This window comes from Lissotriton vulgaris, chromosome 2_1, assembly GCF_964263255.1.
Source record: "Lissotriton vulgaris chromosome 2_1, aLisVul1.2, whole genome shotgun sequence".
In the NCBI taxonomy this organism is placed as follows: domain Eukaryota; kingdom Metazoa; phylum Chordata; class Amphibia; order Caudata; family Salamandridae; genus Lissotriton; species Lissotriton vulgaris.
The window spans coordinates 784,460,590-784,483,580 of NC_141687.1; the positions used below are offsets into that span (position 1 = coordinate 784,460,590).

The window sequence follows — 22,991 nt, forward strand, 5'->3', positions numbered from 1 at the left end:
TTCCATCAAGTGAATGGTGTCCACAGAAATGTGTTTCATCACCTTCAGCTTCTTAACTTAATACTCCCTTTACTGTTGGTACCTCATGAACGTAACTCTAGGAGTAATGTTACCATGCTTAGAATAATTCAACAGCATTTTACAGGTTTGACCTCACACTACAAAAGTTCAGAATTATGTTGTTGCTTATTTCACACTTAGGACAAAATGTAATGAACAAGTAACAGCTGTCATCATTGGCTCCTTGTCCAAGAGAGATCGCAGTTTAAAATACTATGGTTAGACCACTGATCTCCCCATGATCACATTTCATCATCCTCGAAAAGAGTTCTTCATCTGTAGTAATCTCACAAACTCTGAGCTAAACCTCTAGCAATCTACTATTGGTTAATCTGCTCAAACTCAAAAGATGGGATGGAAGAATCAAACAATCAATACTTGTAAAGGCAATTCACCCGTGAGGGTCTTGAGGAGCTAGGAATGCTAGCTGCTTCATGGTGATTTTTTTGTTCGTACATTCAAGTCTTGTGGCCTTTCCTGAATTACTGGAGCACTGTGGCAGTCCTGAGGTGCAAGGGTAGGATGTTCCAGGCTTTGGCTGCAATGTGTGAGAAGGAGTGCTCTCTGCTGTTGGCTTGGCAGATTGAGGGGCTGTCTGCGAGGAAGAGGGAGGCAGAATGTAGGTGTCTGTTTGGTTGGTGGAAGGTCATGTGTTCGTTAATGTACATTGGTCCCTCATTATGCAGGGCCTTGTATGTGTCGGTCAACATCTTGAACTGACATATTTTCTGGGTCAAGAGCCAATGTAGCTTCTTGGGCCAGGAGTGAGGTGGGTCCGTCTGGGAAGGTCAAGAATGAGTCTTGCAGCTGAGTTTTGTATTGTCTGTAGTCTCTTCATGAGGTGTGTGGTGATTCCTACGTAGAGTGTATTTCGGTAAACCAGCCTGCTGGTGAAGAGGACCTGCATGACAGTCCTTCTGGTGTTGACTTGGAGCCATCTTAAAATCTTTAGGAGCATGCGATGGGTTAGGAAGCAGGTGGATGAGACTGTGTTCACCTGATTCATCATGGATAGCTTGCTGTCCAGGATGATGCCGAGGTTGCGGGTCGGGTCTGGTCTGTTGGGGCGGAGTGGGGCTGAGTTCAGCATGCCACTATGCATGGTTCAATAGCAAGGTGTTGTTCCCAAAGATGAGTACTTCTGTTTTGTCCTTGTTGAGTTTGAGATAGTTGTCCCTCATCCACTCTGCAACATTCATAATGCATCTGTTGAAATTGGCTCTAGTGGTGGAGGGAACTTCTGACAGTGGAAGGATGAGCCGGGTGTCGTCAGCGTAGGAGATTTTGTTAAGTACGTGCAATCTGACGGTGTTGGCCAGGAGGGTCATATACATGTTGAAGAGGTTGGGGCTGAGGGACGATCATTGCCCTTCACTAAACTTCACAATGACTTCTATTTTCTGTCCTTTTCCGTTCAGATGGCTAAGCCATTTCAATTCCTACTTGACTTATTCTAAAGCTTGTTCGTCTAATGTAATTTCACAAGATAACCCTGATGAAACAAGATCATTATTAAAGGTTTCTACATTTAGCAGAATTGTGAACTATTTTCATGGTTTACCGGCACACATATAGATAATTGGATTCATGTAAATGGTTTGCTGTTTCTTCCTTCTTTTGCGCTCAGTTGGAATACATGCTGTGTGAAGCGCCTTTCAAAAACTCTTTAAAAAAAGATGAATGCAAGAACACTCTAGAAGGATGTTAAAATTAGGAGAGTTGTTTTAATTAATTGAAAAAATGAAATAAAATGTAGGATTACCTATAGAGGTTACTACTTAAAATGTTTTTTGCAATTATATTGAATTAAAAATAAAATGTAATCCCATATAATCGTGTCACTATATTCCAAAAAAGCATTTGATGTCATCCATTGGCCTTTCCTGAAACCGGTCTTGGTAAAGTTGGGATTGGGTCCCAAATGTAGTACTTGGATACATCTATTTTACAAAAACCCTGTTGCAAGAATCGGGGTGAATGTTGAGCTACCCCTAAGTTGGCAGGGTATGCTCAGACGTGGGCCCCTTGCTCACTTTGCCACTGGATTCAAGCTAGCCTGGCTGAAGAGGGGTGTTACCCTGAAACCGGTCCCAGGATGCTTGTTTCCGGTTCAGGGAAGACCTGGCTTGGCAGTTCGGGCTGGACTGTTCCCATGAGGCACAGGGTCAAGACTGATTTGCATATAGCTGAGTCTGAACTGAGGTGGCAAAGTGAGCTAAACACCAACTCAAACTCAATGCAAAGAAGACAGAATTTCTTCTAATATCCCCACCCAAAACCAACTCTGAGCTTCAGATATGGATCAAGGCCATCACAGCATTAAACTGCCCTCCAACCATTGTGTACTCGGCCAAATCCCTCGGAATAACCCTGGACTGCAACTTGAACATGCGGGACCACATCAACTCGATGGCTAAATCAGCCAGATTCCACCTGAGATATCTAAGGAAACTAAACCCCTTCCTCGACACTCCCGACCTGAAAATGGCTGTCCAGGCATTAGTCATCTCAAGACTGGAATATGGCTGCTCTATCCTCCTGGGTTTACCCAAGATTTTGCTGTCACCTTTATAAGCTTGCCTCAACGCAGCCGCCAGGCTTCTAACAGGCTCAAGGTAGTTCGAACATATCTCAACACATTTGAAAGTGCTGAACTAGCTTGCTCTACAGGCCAGAATGAAACTCAAAATGGCATGTATCACGCACAAGGCATTATATACAAATTCCTCTGCATTTCTTGCCAGACACTCATGCTATCCGGAGGGACCAGAAACTCATGGTCCTCCAGAGACCTCCTGTTCCAACCTGCACGTTTTAGGAAAAAGAAAACTTGCAACCGAGCCTTCTCTGAAGCCGAACCATGAATATGGAACTCACTCCCTTCCGCCATCAGAAGAATCCAGTTGCTGGCTCACTTAAAAAAAGATGCCAAAACCTTCCTAATGGGCAAAGTCCTCGCCTGAACTCTGCCTGTTATCCCACCCAGAGATGAGATCTTGCCCCATCTCCTTGCTATGCATCCCCGGGAGTGCACAGGCACTATTCTCCCGGCTTCTCTGGGCTTCCTACCATTGACTTTGAACCCTTGTTTCCCTGTGAACTGTAAATGTAACTGTTACTTTGTCCCTTTTTTTCTCCCTTTGTCCCCCCCCACCACTCTCCAACCCCGGCGGGGTCCCTCAGGGCTCGGCGTTATCGCCCACCCTGTTTAACTTATACGTTACCCCCTTAGCGGACTTAATTCAATCTCATGGCCTACAATTAGTGTCCTACGCCGATGACACTCAAATTATAGTGTCAGTATCCAAGTCCATCGAAGCTACGGCAGAGTGTTTTAAAAACTGCCCTCTCGATGTAAAAAACTGGATGAGCTGTAATTTTTTTTAATTAAATACGGACAAAACCGAGATAATCGAAATCGGTCAGAAACTGTCTGTCTGGAACAACCTTTGGTGGCCTTAAGAGGCAGGCGCCTGTCCTAGCCAAGCAGCAAGGTTAGAAATCTTGGCTTCTTGATGGATAAAGATCTCTCCTGTAAAGCACAGATAAACCAGATTACTTCCACCTGCTTCTACACCATAAAAGTTCTTAGGAAAGTTCTACCCTACATCCCTCCAATGTTAAAAAAAACTGTAATGGGTGCCCTGGTAATGTCCCGAGTGGACTATTGCAACTCACTCTACTTGGGCACAGGAGAAAAACAACTAAATAAACTTCAGGAAATCCAAAATGCCGCAGCCAGGGTTCTGTTAAATCTACCCTACTGCCACCCTACGTCCAAAGCCATCAGGGAACTTCACTGGCTCCCAGTTAGAGCAAGAATACAGTTCAAGGCCCTTTGCCTGGCACACAAATCCCTGTACGGCACGGGACCAGACGACCTATCCAAACTCCTCCCTCGATATATGCCATCATGCACGTTAAGGTCAGCCAATCATGATCTGATATGTCTGCCAAGAATAAGAAGAATGCGATGGGGCGGTAGGTCCTTTTCGTACCAAGCCTCCAGATTCTGGAACTCTATGCCCTCTGATCTGCGCTCACAAAAATCAAAACAATGTTTTAGAAAGGCACTGAAAACCTGACTTTTTTCCTCACATTAAGAACTGACCTCAACACTCTCCCTGTTACTATAGCGCCAATACGCCGTGGCATTCGAGCGCTTTATAAGTACTTCAGTCAGTCAGTCAGTCAGTCAGTTTGTATACTGCTGCTGATTCCTGTAAAGCGCTCTGATACCCCAAAGCGTCAGGTTCGCACTCTATAAAACTCAAAAATAAATAAGAACGATGATGGATTTAATCCAGATTTGTGACTGGGGTGAGTTTCTGAAAGGTTTCAGCGCTCCGTCCATTATCTCCTTGTGTTTGCTACCCACTAGATTCCCCATAGAGAGGGGCACAAGACAGGGGTGCCGCTTATCGTCCCTTTTATTGGCTCTTGTGGTAGAACCCTTAGCCTGCATAATTAAAACACACTCGGGCCTATCTGGATTTCGCACAAAGGAGGGGGAATTGAGTGACAAACAGATATCATTATACACAGATGATATCCTTCTATATGTCATCAAGCTGAATGAGAAGTTACCTGCTATCTTCCAGATATTTAAAAACTATGGAGCTCAGCAGTGCTTAATTTGTCAAATATTAAGTGCCAGGGCTCTGACCAGAAGGACACTGCAGCTTGCGCCACCCATTGCGCATGTCATCGCTGCCAAATCAAATACTAACCATCTCTCTTGCATGTAAATGTGACATTTCAGATTATTCCAGGTCCCCAAAGGTAAAGGAATGGCTGGGGAGGCAGGTATTAGCAATTTTAACGTACATTGTTTATTCCTAAACAACCGTTGTTCTGATCATCTTTAAATTAGGAAAGCATCACCACCATGTGGTAGACTGTTCCAAGTATGATGTTGACAATTAGGTACGGGTGCTAAGCTCCGGAAAGCACCGGCTCAAATTAAGCACTGAGCTCATGTGAGTTACAGCATCAACTGGGACAAGACTAGCTTTTACCCAGTGGGAGGCCCCATTGTTGAACGAGACTGCCCTGGGGAATTGTGAATGGACAAGTAAGGATTAAAATATCTGGGTGTCTATGTGACCTCCAATAAAGAAGATTGCTTGGCCCATATAATTCAGATGGTAATTGTGGATTCCCATGGGGCCGTTAAAAGGTGAAGGACACTACCTCAGATGCTGCTTGGGTGGCCTGCAATATATAAAATGGCTACACTCTCGAAACTCCTGTACATACTCCAAAATAAATACCTACAATAAGATCCCAGAAGAAGTGTTTGCCAGAATAGACAATGAGATCAAAAGTTGTTATGGGATGGGGGTCACTCTAGAGTGGCACTGGAGACATTTCAGAGGAATCAGTATAATGGCGGCATTTCCCTCCTCGGTGTCCGGGCATACTATTGGGCAGCACACTTAATAGTGGGGGTGTATGCCCAGAGATCACCAACATATGCGCTGGAGTGGACCCAGTTCCAGACTCGCTCATACTTACGTTACTTGTACAGGAGTAAGGGGTCGAAGAACCTACTGACAGCGACCCAGATGACCATTGATGCCTGGAAATGGGTGGAGAGGATGTCGAAGTGGGACAAGAGGTTGACACAGGCATGGATGGGCACACGTTTAAAGGGATTTAGGAAGCTAAAGGATTTTGGGCAATGAGATACAATCAATGAGATACAATCAAAATCCCTAAGTGGATGACCTCCTAGAGGAGGATGCAAAGAAAAATCTAATAAAAACATTTAAATTAATAAATAACATTTAAGAAACGGTTACAGTAATGTTTACAGTGAGAGATAATCGATGAAGTGAAAGCAGGACAGAGTAATGAGGTTACAGTCAAGGATTTTTTTAATCCTAAGGATAGTTGAGGAAGTAAAGGTAGGATGAAGTAAAGATGGTAAAATAAAGGCCTCGGTAGTACAGGGAGACAAAGATATACAAGCCTCCAGAGGGCGGAATAATACAGGTTGCTACTCGGTATCCACCCTCACATATTGGGAGAGCTAGAGAGAGTTTTTTAATTTTATACAAAGTCCTCCCTAGAAACAAACGACACACGAGTGCTAAGGTCTTTTCTGCCAGAAGGATGGTATTCCACTTACCCTACACTACTTGCAAGAATCCAGAAAGAACTGGATAGGTCACCTCATCCACTAATTGAGCCATGCATCATCATTGGTGACCTAAACACATCGAGGTAGATGAACAGGAGTAGGGTAAGTGGAATACCACCCCTCTGGCAGAAAAGTCCTTAACACTTGTTGTTTGTCACTTGTTACTCAATATCACCATGTAGTCAATAGCAAGGGTGCAGTAGAAAAGCCGAACTCATTATTTTTGTTCTTTGTATGGGCACTAAGACCCCACAAAGTATTTTCCCCTCTCGCTGCAGTGTCGAAAGGAAGTAATGGTTTATTTCCCACTGTAGCAGGGAGGAAGAGGAAGGGTCAAGTCACTGCAGAGCATTCTTGCTTTTTCCAAGCGGCATGTAAAGACCCCACAAGTTTTCCTATTATGTATACCCTCCCTCTAGAGATGAAGAGCCAGATAGTAAACACCTACACATTTGCTTCACATATGAAATAAACATATTGGAAAGATGTCCCTGCCACAACAAACATCTCAGCGATGCATTTCAGGCCAGAACACACTTCATGAGTTACCCTACCTGTTCCTCAAGTTTTCTGAATACTTGACCAGCTTCACCACTTTGGGATACCCACCATAGTTGGGACGTTATAAGGAAATGTCTCTTCTTTGTCCTGGGGCAAGGCTAGTGAAAGTGCGATCGCTGGCCAAAAGTAATGCGGACCGACTATTACGCAACACCTCACACATAATTATTGCTTTAAAAAAATGTTGTAAGCCATTTCACACTTGATATCAGGAGAGTGACTGACAAGGCGGGCCCTTTTAAGTAGATGTTGAAGAAATCTGGAGGAGTAAACATAATTGTGGAGGTGGTGTGTTTTAGAAGAATCTATTATTTTTATGATTTATAGAAAGTTTTTTCCTGAAGTAGATTATGGCAGTGTTTTACAAACTGTGGGTCGCAACCCCCTGGTGGGTCGATAGATATTGTTGGTCGGCCGAGAAAGTTAAAGCAATAAAGATGTTTTTAAATTCTGTATTTATCTTGTCACATCTTGTTCACTTCAAACACAGTGGGTGAAATGTATGGCTATGTCCTCTGACAAATTGCTGCTTATTTTTTTTAACATGGAGATTGGTGTTCACATATTCCTCTCACTTAGCAGTCAAAGAAAGAAACAAAGTGAATTATGTGACAATCATACTGAGGTAAGGGAGTGTGAAATGAAAGGCTGTAGGATGTCATTTTTTGTAACAGGCAACAAAATATAAATATTTGTAAATTGAACTGCATACATTCATCAGTTAGGAAAGAAAAATGAAGCACATTTTTTTGTAATTCTGAAGTGTGTTGGAAACAAAGATTTTAATAGGATAAAAAAAATCAAGAAACTTGTTTTGGTGATGCACAAATGATACATAATAATTGAAACCTGATTTCACACATTATTATTGTGTTCAATATATTTTTAGAAGTAAAACTGTGCAAATTTAAAGGCCGTTTGAATGGAAAATGTGCTGTCTGTAAATGACAGTGCTCTACCACACGGTGCTTTAGTTACATTAAATTATTTGGCTGTCTTATGTCCATTAAAGCTAGGTTGGTGGCGAAGGTTTGCTATTATAAAAAGCATTGGCAAAACCAATAGGGCCCGGCACGCCTATGTAAGAGCTATTGGCTTTGCCAATATGTTTTAGCCATGTTGTACACCAGTGTGGCTGCTGTTCAGCATTGCTAAAAGTTAGTGGGGTAAAGGAGAGCGGAGTGTCGTAATGTGGAGTATTGTATAGTGATGTAGAGTGTCGTGGAGTGGCATAGAGTGCTGTAGAGTAAAGTTGAGTGGTGTGGAGTGAAGTGAAGTGGAGTTTCACAGAGAGGGCATAGAGTGCTGTAGAGTGTTGTGGAGTGTCATGTAGGGAGCAGAGTGTCATAGAGTGTAAGGGCGCAGAGAGGAGTAGAGTGGCATAGAGTGTCAGAGTGTTGTAGAGTGGAGTGGCATACAGTGTCATTGAGTGGTGTAGAGCACAGTAGCATAGAGGGTTTTGTGTAGAGTGGAGTAGAGTGTTGTAGAGACGAGTGACATAGAGTGGAGTAGTTTGTTGTAAAGTGGAGTGGCATAGAGTGGAATAGTGTAGGAGAGTGGAACAACATAACATAACACTTGTATTTGTAAAGCGCACTTATCACCCAGGGGTCTTAAGGCGCTGAATAACAGATGTTTATTGTTACCCAACTCAATGGTACTCATTTTATCGACCTCAAATGGATGAAAGGCTGAGTGGACCCGCCAGGATTTGAACCTGTAACCATGAGGTCAAACACAGGCCCCTGCTCTGGATGCATAAGTCCACTAAGCCACCAGACCACCAGGCTTGGCATGGAGTGGAGTACAGTATTGTAGAGTCAAGTAGTGTAGAGTAGAGTGGAGTGCCATAGAGTGTCAGAGTGGAGTGGCATAGAGGGGAGTGGAGTGGCATAGAGTGGTGCAGTGGAATAAAGTGGAGTAGTGTGCTGTAGAATAGAATGGAGTACAGTGGCATGGAGTGGCATAAAGGGAGTTGCGTACAGTGGAGTAGTGTCATAGAGTGGAGTAGAGTGTTGTAGAGTGGAGTGGCATAGAGTGGAGTCGTTTTTAATGGAGTGGAGTATCATACAGGGGAGTATTGTGGAGTGTCATAAAATGAAGTATAGTGAAGTGGTGTAAAGTACAGTGGTGCATAGTAGATTGGCATAGAGTTCATTGGCTTTGAGTAAAGTGGTGTACAGTCCATTGGCGTAGAGTGCACTGACATAGATTAGAGTGGTGCAGAGTAGATTGCAGTGACATAGAGTGCAATGGCGTAAAGTGGAGTGGCGTAGAGTGCAATGGTGCAGGGTACAGTGCATTGGTGCAGAGTGCAGTAGAGTGGCGTAGAGTTGAGTGGTACAGAGTAGAGTGCAGTGGCATAGTGTGGTAGCATAGAGTATAGTGACGTAGAGTAGAGTGGTGGAGAGTGCAGTCTTGCAGAGTGGCGTCATAGAGTGCAGTGACGTAGAGTGCAGTGGCATAGTGAATTTGTGTAGAGTTCATTGGCATAGAAAGATGTAGAGTACAGTGGTGAAGAGTGCAGTGGTGCATAGTAGAGTGGAGTTGAGTGCACTGCCATAGAGTAGAGTGGTACAGAGTGGAAAGATGTAGAGTCAAGTTGCTTAAAGTGCAGTGTCATAGAGTGTGGTAGTGAACCGTAGATTAGAGTGGAGTAGAGTGCAGTGGTGTAGAATATAATGATGTATAGTGCATTGGCATAGAGTGCCGTAGACTGGCGCAGAGTAGAGCAACGTAGAGGTCAGTGGAAGAGAGTGCAGTTATGCAGAGTAGAGTATTGTGGAGTGCAATGGTGTAGAGTGCGTAGAGTGCATTGGTGTAGAGTTCAGTGGCGTAGAGTAGTGCAAAGTAAAGTGATGTAGAGTGGCGTTGAGTGCAGTGGCATACAGTAGAGTGTTGCAAGTTAGAGTATAGTAGCTTACAGTGCAGTTGTGCAGAGTACATTGGCGTGCAGGGTTTCCCAATTTTGCTGCATTAATTAACACATTTTTCAATTATTTGGAAAAGCGTTTTTGAGGGGAAAAACACGCACATTCTTGTTTTTATCAACTGACCATGCCTATATTTTTGTAACATTATTTTAGCATACTGCATGCATGAGTGCTGCATTACAGACATCTGTCAACAAATGTGTTATGTTTATCTATAGCCACAGCACAGGGGCACGCACTTTTTTTTATGTTGTGTAGTTCTTCTAGATATTCTTAGCTATGTAGATTTGTAGCCCTGAGTGATTTGAAAGCAGGGTTTTGAAATGTTTGTTTTCAGAAGGAAACTCCTCTCTTTATGATTTTTAGGCTATTGTTAGTAACTGTGAATGTGTAACTACGTACTCCTAGAGACCGTCCTGTGAAGGGTTAACGCGCAGTCTGTGCCAGCGGGGTCATTTGCGTAGGCCATTTATACTTTTCTGGAGGGATCACAACATGGAAAGGCTGCGTGGTTCAGATTCCAGAACTGCTACGCAAGCAGCGAGTTGAAAGCGCGCGCGCCTGCACTCTGTCACTGCCTCACATGGGGACACGCGGGCCTTCCGCGAGACCGGCCACAGCCGCAGCCGAGTCATTGTAAATCTGGGAACTCACCTCGCCTGTCCTCTGACGGCACACAGCAGCAGCCATTGCTCGCGCAGCTTGGGGATTCGGCGTGAGTGTTCCGCTCTGCTGTTGACGTCATCACTCGGTACTCTTGGGCTGGCGTTGTGTGGGACTCGGAGGGGTTCCGGTGTGGAAAGCGGAGCACGTGGCGTGTCACAGAAAGTGCCGGAACTAGACTTTGTTTTGTTTTTCCTGTTTCCACAGGCTTGGGCGGTGTGCAGCATTTTGTCATTATGAGATGTCGTCTCTCAGTGCTTCATTTGTGCAAATTAAATTTGACGACTTGCAGTTTTTCGAAAACTGCGGCGGAGGGAGCTTCGGCAGCGTGTACCGCGCACGATGGGTGTCGCAGGACAAGGAGGTGGCCGTGAAGAAGCTCCTCAAAATAGAAAAAGAGGTAAGGCTTTAATTTTAATAACATGCAGGGTGTTTGCTTCCTGGGCACGTTTCAAAGTCAGCACAATTATTGTGTCACTCCCAGAACTAAAAGATTATCTAGTTTTCAAAAGTTTTCATTTAATATCTTGTTCCTGGAGTACGACCATCAGAAGACACTGCCTGGGGTGTAAGTGAGGTTCGCATTGGCTATAAAAACAAGACTTAAGTGATTTACGCTGTGGCTATCATTATCTTGCAGAGAGCTTTAACGAACTCTAGAATTGGAATTATGGGAGTTGGGTGCACAAAAGTATTTTACAAATGCATTGCAGGTGGTAGGTAGTGCGGTGTACTTATCCGCGTGTATTATGTATGCATGTTTGAATTTTCAGATTGGACCACACAACTAATGTTATTGCCAAATCCCTGCAACTGCAGTTCTCCCCATCCCCATACACCACTCTCTCTGCTCTCTGGTGGCACGCCTGCCATAATTGTGCCCCATGTGCTCCCCGCGGCCCCTGAAGACTCGCTGTTCTTTCCCCTTCAGCCATGGCCACTAAAATACTGTGGCAGGGGAAGACTAAAACTATGCAGCCAGGTTGACTACAATTATGTGGCAAGAAAATGCAAAAGTGTAGTAACTTTTGATCCGTGAGAGATAGAAACACTGTTTTGCTAAAATCTGCACATTATGCAGCAGATTGTGGGTTATTTAGCAAATGCGGCAAATCTATAATTATGTGAAAAACCTTCAGAATCACAGAATTCCATTAACCCTCCAGCTCACTCACTTCTCTACTCCGTGCCCACTCTGAAATCTCATTGCTGTCTCTGTTCCGGACCCTTCAGTTAGCTGTTCCGGACCCTTCAGTTAGCAAACTCCCCCCTCTGTCAGTCAGTCATTAAAACTTTATTTGAGTTATTACAACCATAAAAGTATACACTATACATTTATAAACTTTATAAAAACACGAGTTAAAATTTATAAAATTGCAATTCAGTCATTTCCCGGAGGATGACCCTGGCAACATTATTTCTAACAGTATCCTCCTGAGATGTTAAAAACACATGAGAAAACATATCTGACTAGACCTTCCAAACATAATACATACATTAGAGTTCAGTCTCGATAACATATGCCTATAACTCTGTATTCTGGAGGAGCTCCCTAACTCGAATCATGTATTTCCCCAAGGCACAGGCTATATCCAGGTTTCCCATCCCCACCAGGAGCTCTGCAGCCTGCTTCCTATTCGTAATCCTGTAATTTTTGAATAACGGGCCTAAAATCTCCTTACGTATATCAAGGGTCCTCCTGCAGTCTAATAAAACATGAGTAATGTCACAGGTGGAGCCTAATGTACATGTGCAATTACCATTACTATTAATCATGAGGTTTTTAACCCTGGTATTTACATAACAGGGGTTTACACCCATTCTCAGTTTTAAAACCTCTCTTCTTAATTTCTGATTCGGCAGCCTATCCAAGTACGGGTAAGGATGATCTTCTGAATTCCATACTTGGATCATATGGGACACTGATATTTTTTGCCGAAGGTACTCGTGATCACAAGTACGGGACACATCCGCTCCCAACGACCGTAGTTCTTTTTTGCCTATATTGGTGTGTCCTAACTGGGCATCTAGTTCTATTCCTAACTTCCCATAAGCTTCCTTTAATGAGAGTCTGACTTCTTTAGCCCATGATAACTCACTGGAGGTAATTTCCTCTCTACACCACTGTGATATTTTTCTGGGCGCCTCCCCTATATCCAGACGCTGCCAAAACCGTATTAGTGCCATCCTGGTTGTAATTGCCCAGGAAGTGACTCCCATTTCCAATCTTGCTGCCTGTACCATAGCTGATTTAGGTAACGAGAATAAGCTTTTCAGGATCATACCCTCCTCTTTATCCCAACCTTTTTTCCCACTGAGGAGGAGAACCTCTGATCCATATAGGAATTGCGCGGGGACCATTGCCAGATAGGCCTTAATAACCGGCCCGTCTGACAAATCTCCGTAAAAGCTATTAAACCTTTTTAAGCCCTTTATAGAAGCTGCTGCCCTAATTTTTAAAGCCTCCAGATGGGTGGTCCAATTCAGGTTACTCGTGAACCATACACCCAAATATCTATATTCCGATACTCTCTCAAGAAGTTCCGTACCCAAATACCAAGGGAACCGGGTCTTACTTTTGCCGAAACATAGGATTTTAGTCTTTTCCATATTTACTACCAATTTTTTATTTAGGCAGTATTTATGGAACATATCTAGTTTCCTCTGCAAACCTATCTCCGTCTGGTCCATGATCACCAGATCGTCTGCATAAAGCAGACAGGATATATGGTTACCCCCTAACTTTGGACTCGCCCCTCTAACCTCTTTTAGGATCTGGGGTAGGTCCGCTATAAACAAAGAAAAGAGCAACGGGGCTAATACGCACCCCTGCCTAAGGCCATTTCCAATCTGGATCCTACCAGATAATCCACCCTCCACATCCAGGACTACCTGGGCCCAGTTGTCTGTATGCAAGGCCTGGATAAGGGCTAACAGGTCTGCATATAATTTATAGCCTTTCAAGGTAGACCATAGTTGCTCCCTGCTTACAAGATCAAATGCTGCGCGGAAGTCCACAAAGCAGCAAAACAGGTTACCCCTTTGCTCTATGGACTTCCGCGCTACCGCCCAGAGGGCAAAGCAATGATCCACAGTTGAATGGCCTTCTTTAAAACCCCCCTGTTCAGGAGGTACTATACCATTTTCTTCAGCCCAATCTTTTAGCAACCCCAAAATAATTTTAGAGAACACTTTTTCCCCAATGTCCAAGAGATTTATCAGGCGGTAGTTTTTGGGGGAGTTTACATCACCTTTTTTGTGTATGGGTCTAATGATAGCCCCTTTCCAGCTATCTGGTAATGTTCCTGTTTTTAGTATACTTAAGAACGTCTTTGCAAACAAATTGGCCCACCAATCTATATTTGTTTTTATAATAATGGCGGGTAAATTGTCTGGGCCAGCAGCTCGTGTTAAATTTAAGGTCGCTATCACGATTTTGATGTGACCTAGGGAGAACTGCTCCATTACTTCTTCCCTCACTCCTGGCCAACTAGATGGTTGTATTGCCTCCCTCCTTGGCCAATTGCCATAGATCTCCTCAAGGTAAATTACCCACTTGTCCTCTGGAACAGAACATTGCATGGACCCTGATATTTTCCCTGTACATTCCTGTATCAATTTCCAGAAGCCTTTGACATTTTTTTCTTCAATTGCCACTAATAGACTCTTCCAGCAATTTTCTTTAAAAGATCTTTTTTTGTCTCTAATTAATGCCTTATATTTTATCCTTTGTTTCTTAAGGGTTTGATGTTCGAATTCATTGTAACTGTGCCTAAGGCTTCTTTCACTCTTTCTAATAGCAGCCTTTGCTTTGCGGCAATCTGCATCAAACCATGGGTTATTAGTAGCATGTAATGGAAGTTTCGTTGTCAAACTATGCTTCCCCCGTTTAATGTTTATTCTAAGGCATTCTACAAGTTGTCTTATCATTTCCTCATACCAGGATAGCTCTTCCCCCATTACTAGGTTTTCTAAGTCAGCTACTAACTGAAAGTCCTTCAGTTTGTTTAGATGTTCTTCACTTATCCGAGTTGTAAGTCGCTTCGGATATTCGACCTCGACGTTCAACACCTTCTGTCTTGGCGGAGCCTTATTTACCAACATTTCTAACAATAAAGGGAAATGATCGCTGCCCTCTACTTGAAGAATTTCAAAATGTAGAATTGAGTGGAAGCACCAGGCCTGAATAAAAACATAATCAATCGGGCACAATTGCTGTCCTATTTTAAATGTCCGCTTAGCGGGCCGATCTCCTTCTTTCCTACCGTTCACACAAACCAGACCCATAGCCCCCAGCAGCCGTCCAAGCTCCACATCCTGATTTGAGAGCTCGGTGTTGATGAACATTGCAGGCTCTATATTATACACTTTTAGTATATCACTATTCCAGGCATCTGTTTTTAGGGGATTCAATCTATGATTAAAATCCCCCAAAATTAAAACCACATCTCCTGGGTAGAGTTCTTGTAAATTCTCTAAATCCTTTTTTAAGCGATCCAACTCTGCTTTATACTCATGTTTTTCGCCTTTCTGTATGTACACGTTGATAATACAAAAACCTTCACCCCTTATGTTGTTATTTAGGATCAACACTCTGCTCCCTAATGCCCAGATACATGTTAAGTCGAGATGGAAGATGTCTCTCACTATCTTTGTGGAGACCAGCGTCATCTGACCACCTGACGCCCTACCCTTTTTATTCTTTCTTGCAGGTTTTATGTGACTGGTAAAACCTTCCGTAACAAGGGATTCGTCGCACAGCCATGTCTCCTGTAGGCACAAGATATCGGTCTTACCGAGGAGATTTCTGAAAATCTCTTGAGGCCATATTCTTTTGTAGCCATTAATATTCCAAGACAAGATACGCAGGCTGTGCGACGACCCAGTTTCCTAATCGATGTTACTTAAATTCCCCTCCTCCTCCTCCTGGTCTAAGTAAGCCAGCTCTCTATACCTGTTCCCATCCAAGACATCTTCATCCCCCCACCCCAGCTTTTTAGGAACAATTGTAATTGCCAGGCCTTCCTTATTACTCCATCCTGATGAAATAATTTGTATTTGCCGTTCTCCCAGCCCTGCATGGTTTCTAAGAAATTTGTGCCCTTGGTTAACCATATTCAGATCCTCTCTCTTTACTAGTCTAATTCCTTCTCTTAACATCTCTGCTTCTGCTTTTTCCACTGCGACTTTTATCAAAGCTGAGTGGAGAAGGACCTTTGTTATTTCCTCACCTTTAGCATTAACCAAAAACCCCACTTCTTTTAAATCCTCAGAACTGACATATTTTAGGCTGGGGCATTTAGCAAATGAGAATAGTAACTGCGAGCGGTTTAGGGGTTTTAATTTCTTACCCCTTTTCCCCCCATATCCCTGACTCATTGGTTCTAGGTATAGCCAGGTGTCCACGATCTTAGGTGCCTGTAGAGACTTATGACTTTCCTCTGGGCCTTTATTCCTTCTCTTCAGGTTGCTTACTACTCTCTCACCCTTCATCCAATTATTTACCGGGGATAGATTGCTGGGCCCTGCCTCGGTGGACATTTCTATTTCCCGTATAGGTTCTGAAGCCTCTCTCCTCCCCCTTGGCATCCTCTTAGCGGCCTTTGCGTTCTTAGTCACACATTTACCTTGGACCCAACCTGATTTTTCCTGGGGACCTGGGGTGCTTGCCTTAGTGTCTACTGGGGTTACATTATCCAATTCTACTCTTCCTGCCTTGTCCCTGGGCCTTAGGTCATAGGGTGCCTGTTTCCTGATCCCCTTTTCTACAGCCGGTCTAACCCGTTGGACCTTTTTCCCTATTCTCCTCTTCAGGCAACGCCTACTTTCGCCATATCTCCTTACGATCATGGGACAGCGGGAAATATATACATTGGGCTCCTCCTCATTTGGTGTATTTGTCCTTGATGTTTCTCCCACCTCGTTAGCTTCGTTCTCTACAGGTCTTACAAGGGAGGGCATTTGGACTTTAATCTGCATCAATTCCCCAATTATGTTATTAAACTGCTTGCTATGGGTTTTTAGAATGTCGTTATTTACCACTGAAACCTCTAGGATTCCTTGTAGAGTTTTCTGGAGCATCAACATAACCTCAAGCATTGATGAGCTCGAGGTACCCGTCACCTCTAGACTATTCACGGGTAGGCCTGATATCACAGTATAGGCCAGATTTACGTTCTCTATACTGTCTTTTTCATTGAGACCAGCTTCAGCAGCTTCCCTCGCCGGGTGTAAATCGGTCTGATTTTCATTTTCTTTCTCTTCCTCCTCCCCCTCTCCCTCGGAGTCTTGGCTTAATACTGATTGAAACAGCCGTGGGGAGGAAGACAGCCGAGGTACTATCGGGATGTTAGCAGTGTCAAAATTTGTCTGGTTCAAGGAATCGGTGTCTGATATCATGATCTCAGTCAGTTTTGGGGTCTCCACCGCTTTTGATTCCCTTTCTGGTGTCTCCTTTTCTTTAAAATGCTTACCAAAGAAGTCTTTAATAGATTTTGAGACTGAGGAGCCACCCTTTCCACCTGCAGACTTAGCGGACATCGGCCCCTTTTGTTTAATTGTACTGGAGGATGCTGTTGACACCAGTACCGATGTTATATTTCTGGTAGGTGTAGTTAACACATTTTCCAAGTCAGTGGGAAGATCTATTATATCCTCTTCTCCTTCGCTTGTATTACCTGGAAGTTTTGAGTTCTTAGGTGCTTTCCGACGTTTATTCTTTCCTGGCGCCATGTCTTTAAGCTCTCCCTCTCCGCTTACTTGCTTCCAAGGGAGTAGGGGCTTTCCAGGCTGTTTTCCTTCGCTTTTCCTTTCCTTTTGCTTTCAAGGTGTATTACAGCCACCTCTTGAATTACCTCTTGTTATTGCCAAATCCCTGCAACTGCAGTTCTCCCCATCCCCATACACCACTCTCTCTGCTCTCTGGTGGCACGCCTGCCATAATTGTGCCCCATGTGCTCCCCGCGGCCCCTGAAGACTCGCTGTTCTTTCCCCTTCAGCCATGGCCACTAAAATACTGTGGCAGGGGAAGACTAAAACTATGCAGCCAGGTTGACTACAATTATGTGGCAAGAAAATGCAAAAGTGTAGTAACTTTTGATCCGTGAGAGATAGAAACACTGTTTTGCTAAAATCTGCACATTATGCAGCAGATTGTGGGTTATTTAGCAAATGCGGCAAATCTATAATTATGTGAAAAACCTTCAGAATCACAGAATTCCATTAACCCTCCAGCTCACTCACTTCTCTACTCCGTGCCCACTCTGAAATCTCATTGCTGTCTCTGTTCCGGACCCTTCAGTTAGCTGTTCCGGACCCTTCAGTTAGCAAACTCCCCCCTCTGAACAGTCACAACACTCTCTGACGCACTGCTCACAGCCTGACACATTCAAAACTTTTTAATGAGCCACGAAGGTGTTCCTGACTTCAGTGTTGAGACATCTGAATTGATTGACAAGAATGATCTAAAAACCTATCGGCAGTCAAACAACTACATTTAACACAACAAAAGTGTTTGAGTCCAATCATTTGCTAGCAACTTTATTCTAAGGGCGTTTTAAATAAAGTAGCTGACTTGATGATCACTGATTGTACATTAACACATATGTTGCTCAGCTTCAGTGGAAGCTGAGCAGTCGCCCTCGTGTGTAGTCTACAAGGATTAATTAATAGGGCTGCTTAAAAACATACTGTCCATCACAATGAGATCCCCATGGATTGTACTTGCTATCACCCAAAAAAACTCTTGCTATAGTGCCTCTGTTCCAAAGCAATGCTTTGGTGCGCTTTCTACTTCCTTCCTGCCGCACTCGCGTGAGGTGATAATATATAGGTAGCTGGTGGCGATTGTCATCCTAAAAACAGAGCTATAAAGATTTGTAGAGTCTGAGCCCCCGTGTCCCTCAGAACTGGGTGCGGTGCCCAAGTTTGGAACAACGCTATTGTTGTAAAGGTTTCAATACGCTCTTTCAGATGAAGTCGAAATGCAAAGTTTCATTGTGTTTTACTATATAGACATTTTGTGAACAGCACTGACTGCAGTAAACCACGTGTCTCCCACAGCGACGTTTCTAGCCACGAAGCACAACTGTTTTTCTTTTCACAGCAGAGCTCACAAATAAAAATAGATACATGGTGCATGCTTTGGGTATCCTTTCGACATCCTGATGTCAAGACCTCCAAGATAGCAGTTAAGAGGGTCAGCCGATGAGGTCACCCGCTCCCTGGTAATGCAGTAACTTTGCACCTCAGTCAGCATGGGGCATGCACAGGTTTCTGATGAATGCTGCTGTAGCATTCCATACTGCTTACAGCAGAGTCACGCTCTGTGATTGGCTAACGATGAGGAACTTTCAGATGCCCCTGAGCATATTGAGCCTGGAAAGTGGCATAATAAGTAGGCACACAACAGTTACCTGTTGCTCGGCAGCATTACAAGCATCAGACACTTTTCTTCCAGGATAGGGATTGCTGAAATTTCACTCACACGATGGCTTATTGAATTCAACACTCCCCACTTCAGGTCACCAGCTGGGGTGATCTGAAGGTCACCATTCGATTCCCTGAAAGGCAAACTCAGCCTTTCATCGTTCTAAGGATGACAAATGGAGGACTCATGCATTGGATAATGGTAACACCTGTTATTGCGAGTGCTTAGTAGTTTCACGAGTGCAGCAGTCTCTTCACAAAGCAGCAATTCCCATGGAGAATCGCAAAATGTCTAATAAATAGTAACGTTTAATACGTCACAGAAGGTGTGCAGGTTTTGGATTTTAGTTCTGCCATCAAAATATACTGAAAATCAATTCCAGGCAACACAATTATAAAAAGTGCCTTAGTTGCTGAATTTGGAACTTGGTTATATTGGACCCTAGTATCAGCTCCATCTCTCTGTACCTGATTGTATGTGTAATTGCATGATGTATTTAAGTAAAAAACTACTTTACATGGTGATATCTCGAGGGAATCTACTAGATGCTCCCACCCTTATCCACATCGCACCCTTCTTCTATTTAAAGTGAACATAGTGCCACGATCCGGCTACAATAAACTGTCGTTTGTACAGTGCTCCGGTCCTCCTTGGAGCCAGGTCTGCGCTATATCAAATATGGACGTCCAATTAGCAGCTGTGATTGCAGCACATCATACCTGTGGTCTCACAAAGTGTGCATTGCAGTAGGTCTTTTCTTCCAGCCACCATATTCCACTCCTATAAAATCATCCATCACTCACAGACTTTCAGTTTCACTAATAGTGCCCCATTTCAACATAAAAGGAGGGTCTTTCATTACCCAGCAGGGCCAGTTCCCCCAGTTATTTCCATTGTTACTGCAGCATTCTCAGACTCACGAAACATGGCAGGGGATCCACTCACAGCACCATCTTATTCACTGCCAGTGTCACAGCCACCACACACTGAAAGTGTTGTGCTCCTTTTCCTTTGCAAGATAAGTACCCACAGTTCCACCACTTCGACTTACCACCAGTGCCAATACCCCGGTGCACTCACATATTTAATTTTTTTATCATATTTTAGCAAACGTATCAGTTCGATCAGATGGATTATACATGAGTAGCACTGCCAGTGCATAGAAGCAGTAGATAACATCAAATCTAAAAAGAAAAAAAACAAGGCATGGATTATTTGAGCCAGTTGTAAGGATAACCCTGTCGAAGACATATGCACTTCTATTATAGAGATGGTTTTACAGTTACTTGAGCATGCAGATATGATATATACATATTTACCCCACTGTGCTAATTTACTTGAATGTGATGAATAGGACAGTATTCTTTCACTTCCCACAAGTTCCCAAAGATGAGCTCTTGGAGATGGGATTGCCCAAGTGCTTGATAGTCGGACGTTTCAGTACACAGATTCTATGAGGGAGAAATATCAGAATGTGAAGGTATAAAATAAGTGAATAGGTAGTCACACACAGGTCCACAGGACCACAGGTCTGCTACCCCGTAGCAATCACCTCACCATTACACTAAATCCTCAGTCACCGTCACTGCCAATGTAGGCTTGACAATAAATGTATTGCAATCACATAAATGTACTGAAAGCATTATAGTGATCTGAAACAAATGTTGTTTTTATTTGCATTTAGGTATTTTAATACTAGCTATATGTTTACAGCATTTTTTATGTTTGCCATATGCAGAATTATTCAAATAGATTTGCTTTCTGAAGGATAGCCTTTGGCTCATGATGAGGTGAGCAACCCAATATACCCATGCGGGCTTGGGCAGGGAAATGAGTAGTAAATTGGGCCAGCAAGGGATTTTGTTTCTATACTGAAAAAACAGCTGGTGCGGAACTTAACTTAATTATGAACTCGCAATATTAAATTATAGCTGAAGAAATGAGTTAACACTGTGAATCAATAATGTTACCACACTAACATTATGTGAAATGAAGCATTGATATTGTCTATAATGATACAACAACCAGGTATATTGAAGTCAGAAATATTTTTGTTATTTTATTAAGAGACAAAGAGTTGATCTTTTGACTTTCAAGTGGGGTACTTTTAGATTGAGCTCAGTATATAAGTTTGATTTTCGAGATCTGGGTCAGACGCGGTAGAGTACTTCCTTCGGGTTGGACGCGGCAGCGTATTTTGGTGAAAACAGCTTTTCACCAAAATACGCTGCCGCGTCCAACCCGAAGGAAGTACTCTACCGCGTCTGACCCGAAAGAAGTTTTTCTCCTGAATATTCATAACTTCCAAAACGCGAATATCAAACTCTGAGCATAGAATAAGCTCCAAGCGTTGTCCTTGCTGAGCCAGATCTCGAAAATCAAACTTATATACTGAGCTCAATCTAAAAGTACCCCCACTTGGAAGTCACAGAACCATCATCCATACAGATATTTTCCCCAAATTGATTTTGAAGGCTCACCACTTACCTAGCAAGGTAGTGCATGAATAGTCTACGACATAGGGTCTACTATCTAATGCTTTTAACCTTTGTCCTGAGGATGGTCTTATGAATCAATCAAAAAAGACCGAAACGTCAACAAAACTGTCTAAATCCTGCTGTTGATCTATTCAGTACTATTGATTTTCACCTTATTGTTCAGCTGAAGTCAATGTCATTATTTACTAGCAGTTTAGACTCTATTAGATATGCCATGTTAACAAACAATACTCTCCCAGTATATCTTTTTTGCATTTTCTGTACCCTACCTTTTATCAAAAGATCAACTCTTTGTCTCTTAATAAAATAACAAAAATATTTTTGACTTCAATATACCTGGTTGTTGTATCATTATAGACAATATCAATGCTTCATTTCACATTATGTTAGTGTGGTAACATTATTGATTCACAGTGTTAACTCATTTCTTCAGCTATAATTTAATATTGCGAGTTCATAATTAAGTTAAGTTCCGCACCAGCTGTTTTTTCAGTATAGAAACAAAATCCCTTGCTGGCCCAATTTAATACTCCTTTGGATCATGATGGCATGAGCTTGAACAAGTGTAGCAGTAAGATACAGTAGTTTGTCTTTTATCGATTGTTGGGTGAGACAAGGGAGACTAACGTTGGTATGCAATGACACTAGGAATGTATGTGTTTGAAGTCCATATAGCTGGGGTTGTTTTAATGAAATGCATTGCTAAAGGCATAAACCACAGATTGGCGTTCGATTTTTCCACCAAGTGGCCTTTATGCAACACTACTGCGTGAAGCTTCAGTTACAGGGCAAGACATCTGAGAGCCTGGAAGATATTAGCCAGTGCCCTCCATCTCCTCCTTGACTGCTGCCCATGACCTGTGAACCACCGTGGACCTCAAGGTGTCCTCCCCCAGGAATTCTTGTTTACATTGGTCATGAACACCAGAATCTTAGAAGGACTCAGAGGATTTAGCTGTTCCTGCCACCAAAGGAGTGATGTGACCATTCGAGAGGACATAAGACTCTGCCTCTGTAGGCCTCAAATATCTGGTGACCAGGGGTCCAGAACGCGCCACACAGAAACGCAGCTAATCCAGGGAACTATGCCATAGTGCCTTCTCACCCTGTACTGGTTGCCATGGGGAAATTACTGGCATTACAAAACTCAGAAAAACAGGTAGCGTTTATGATAGATTAACAGTAGGAATGCTGTGTTCTGGCCTGTGTCTGTGACAGCCTTTGTGTCACTTCGCATCTATATCACACCAATCTCTCTCCTTTTATCTATTTTAACTGTATTAGGGCCTCAAATGTAATGCTTGTTTCTGAGATTTCTAATACCTTGAAAAATATATTGTGTCTATCTGTGCCTTCACCTGCTGTTCACCCCAACAATTTGTGAAGGTCTATACTGCCCACACAATCAATATATGTACAGGCTTAGGGTACTTGTGGCCATATGTACAACCTTCTTTGCAGTCAGAAAACCTATGTATCAAGCCTTGCACCGCAAAACACATTTTCATATTGTACTTTTTAAAAAAAACACTTTATTAAGGCTGATGAGGCAATCCACAGTCGTAACAAAACACTGAGACAAGTTCTGTACTTATGGTCAACAAGTAACGCAATCAGCATAGCAATGAGTACAGCAGGGGGTACAGTAGGGTTGCACCATAGAACACTGCAAATGTTACAATAGGAACTTTTTCTGATAAAGC

The 22,991-nt window shown here is 43.1% G+C and overlaps 1 protein-coding gene across 2 annotated transcripts in view; it reads left to right on the plus strand.

The window, feature by feature from the left end:
• MAP3K20 (mitogen-activated protein kinase kinase kinase 20) overlaps positions 1-22,991 on the plus strand; it is a 1,049,056-nt gene that overhangs the window by 91,670 nt on the left and 934,395 nt on the right. Inside the window, exons 1-2 of one of the 2 annotated variants that reach the window (XM_086956145.1) lie at positions 10,281-10,414; positions 10,570-10,762. In XM_086956145.1, the coding sequence (XP_086812271.1) occupies positions 10,604-10,762 (159 nt within the window). In that variant the 5' untranslated portion in view covers positions 10,281-10,414; positions 10,570-10,603. Of the gene's footprint in view, positions 1-10,280; positions 10,415-10,569; positions 10,763-22,991 lie in introns of those variants that run through there. The other variant, XM_086956144.1, reaches the window with a different exon arrangement.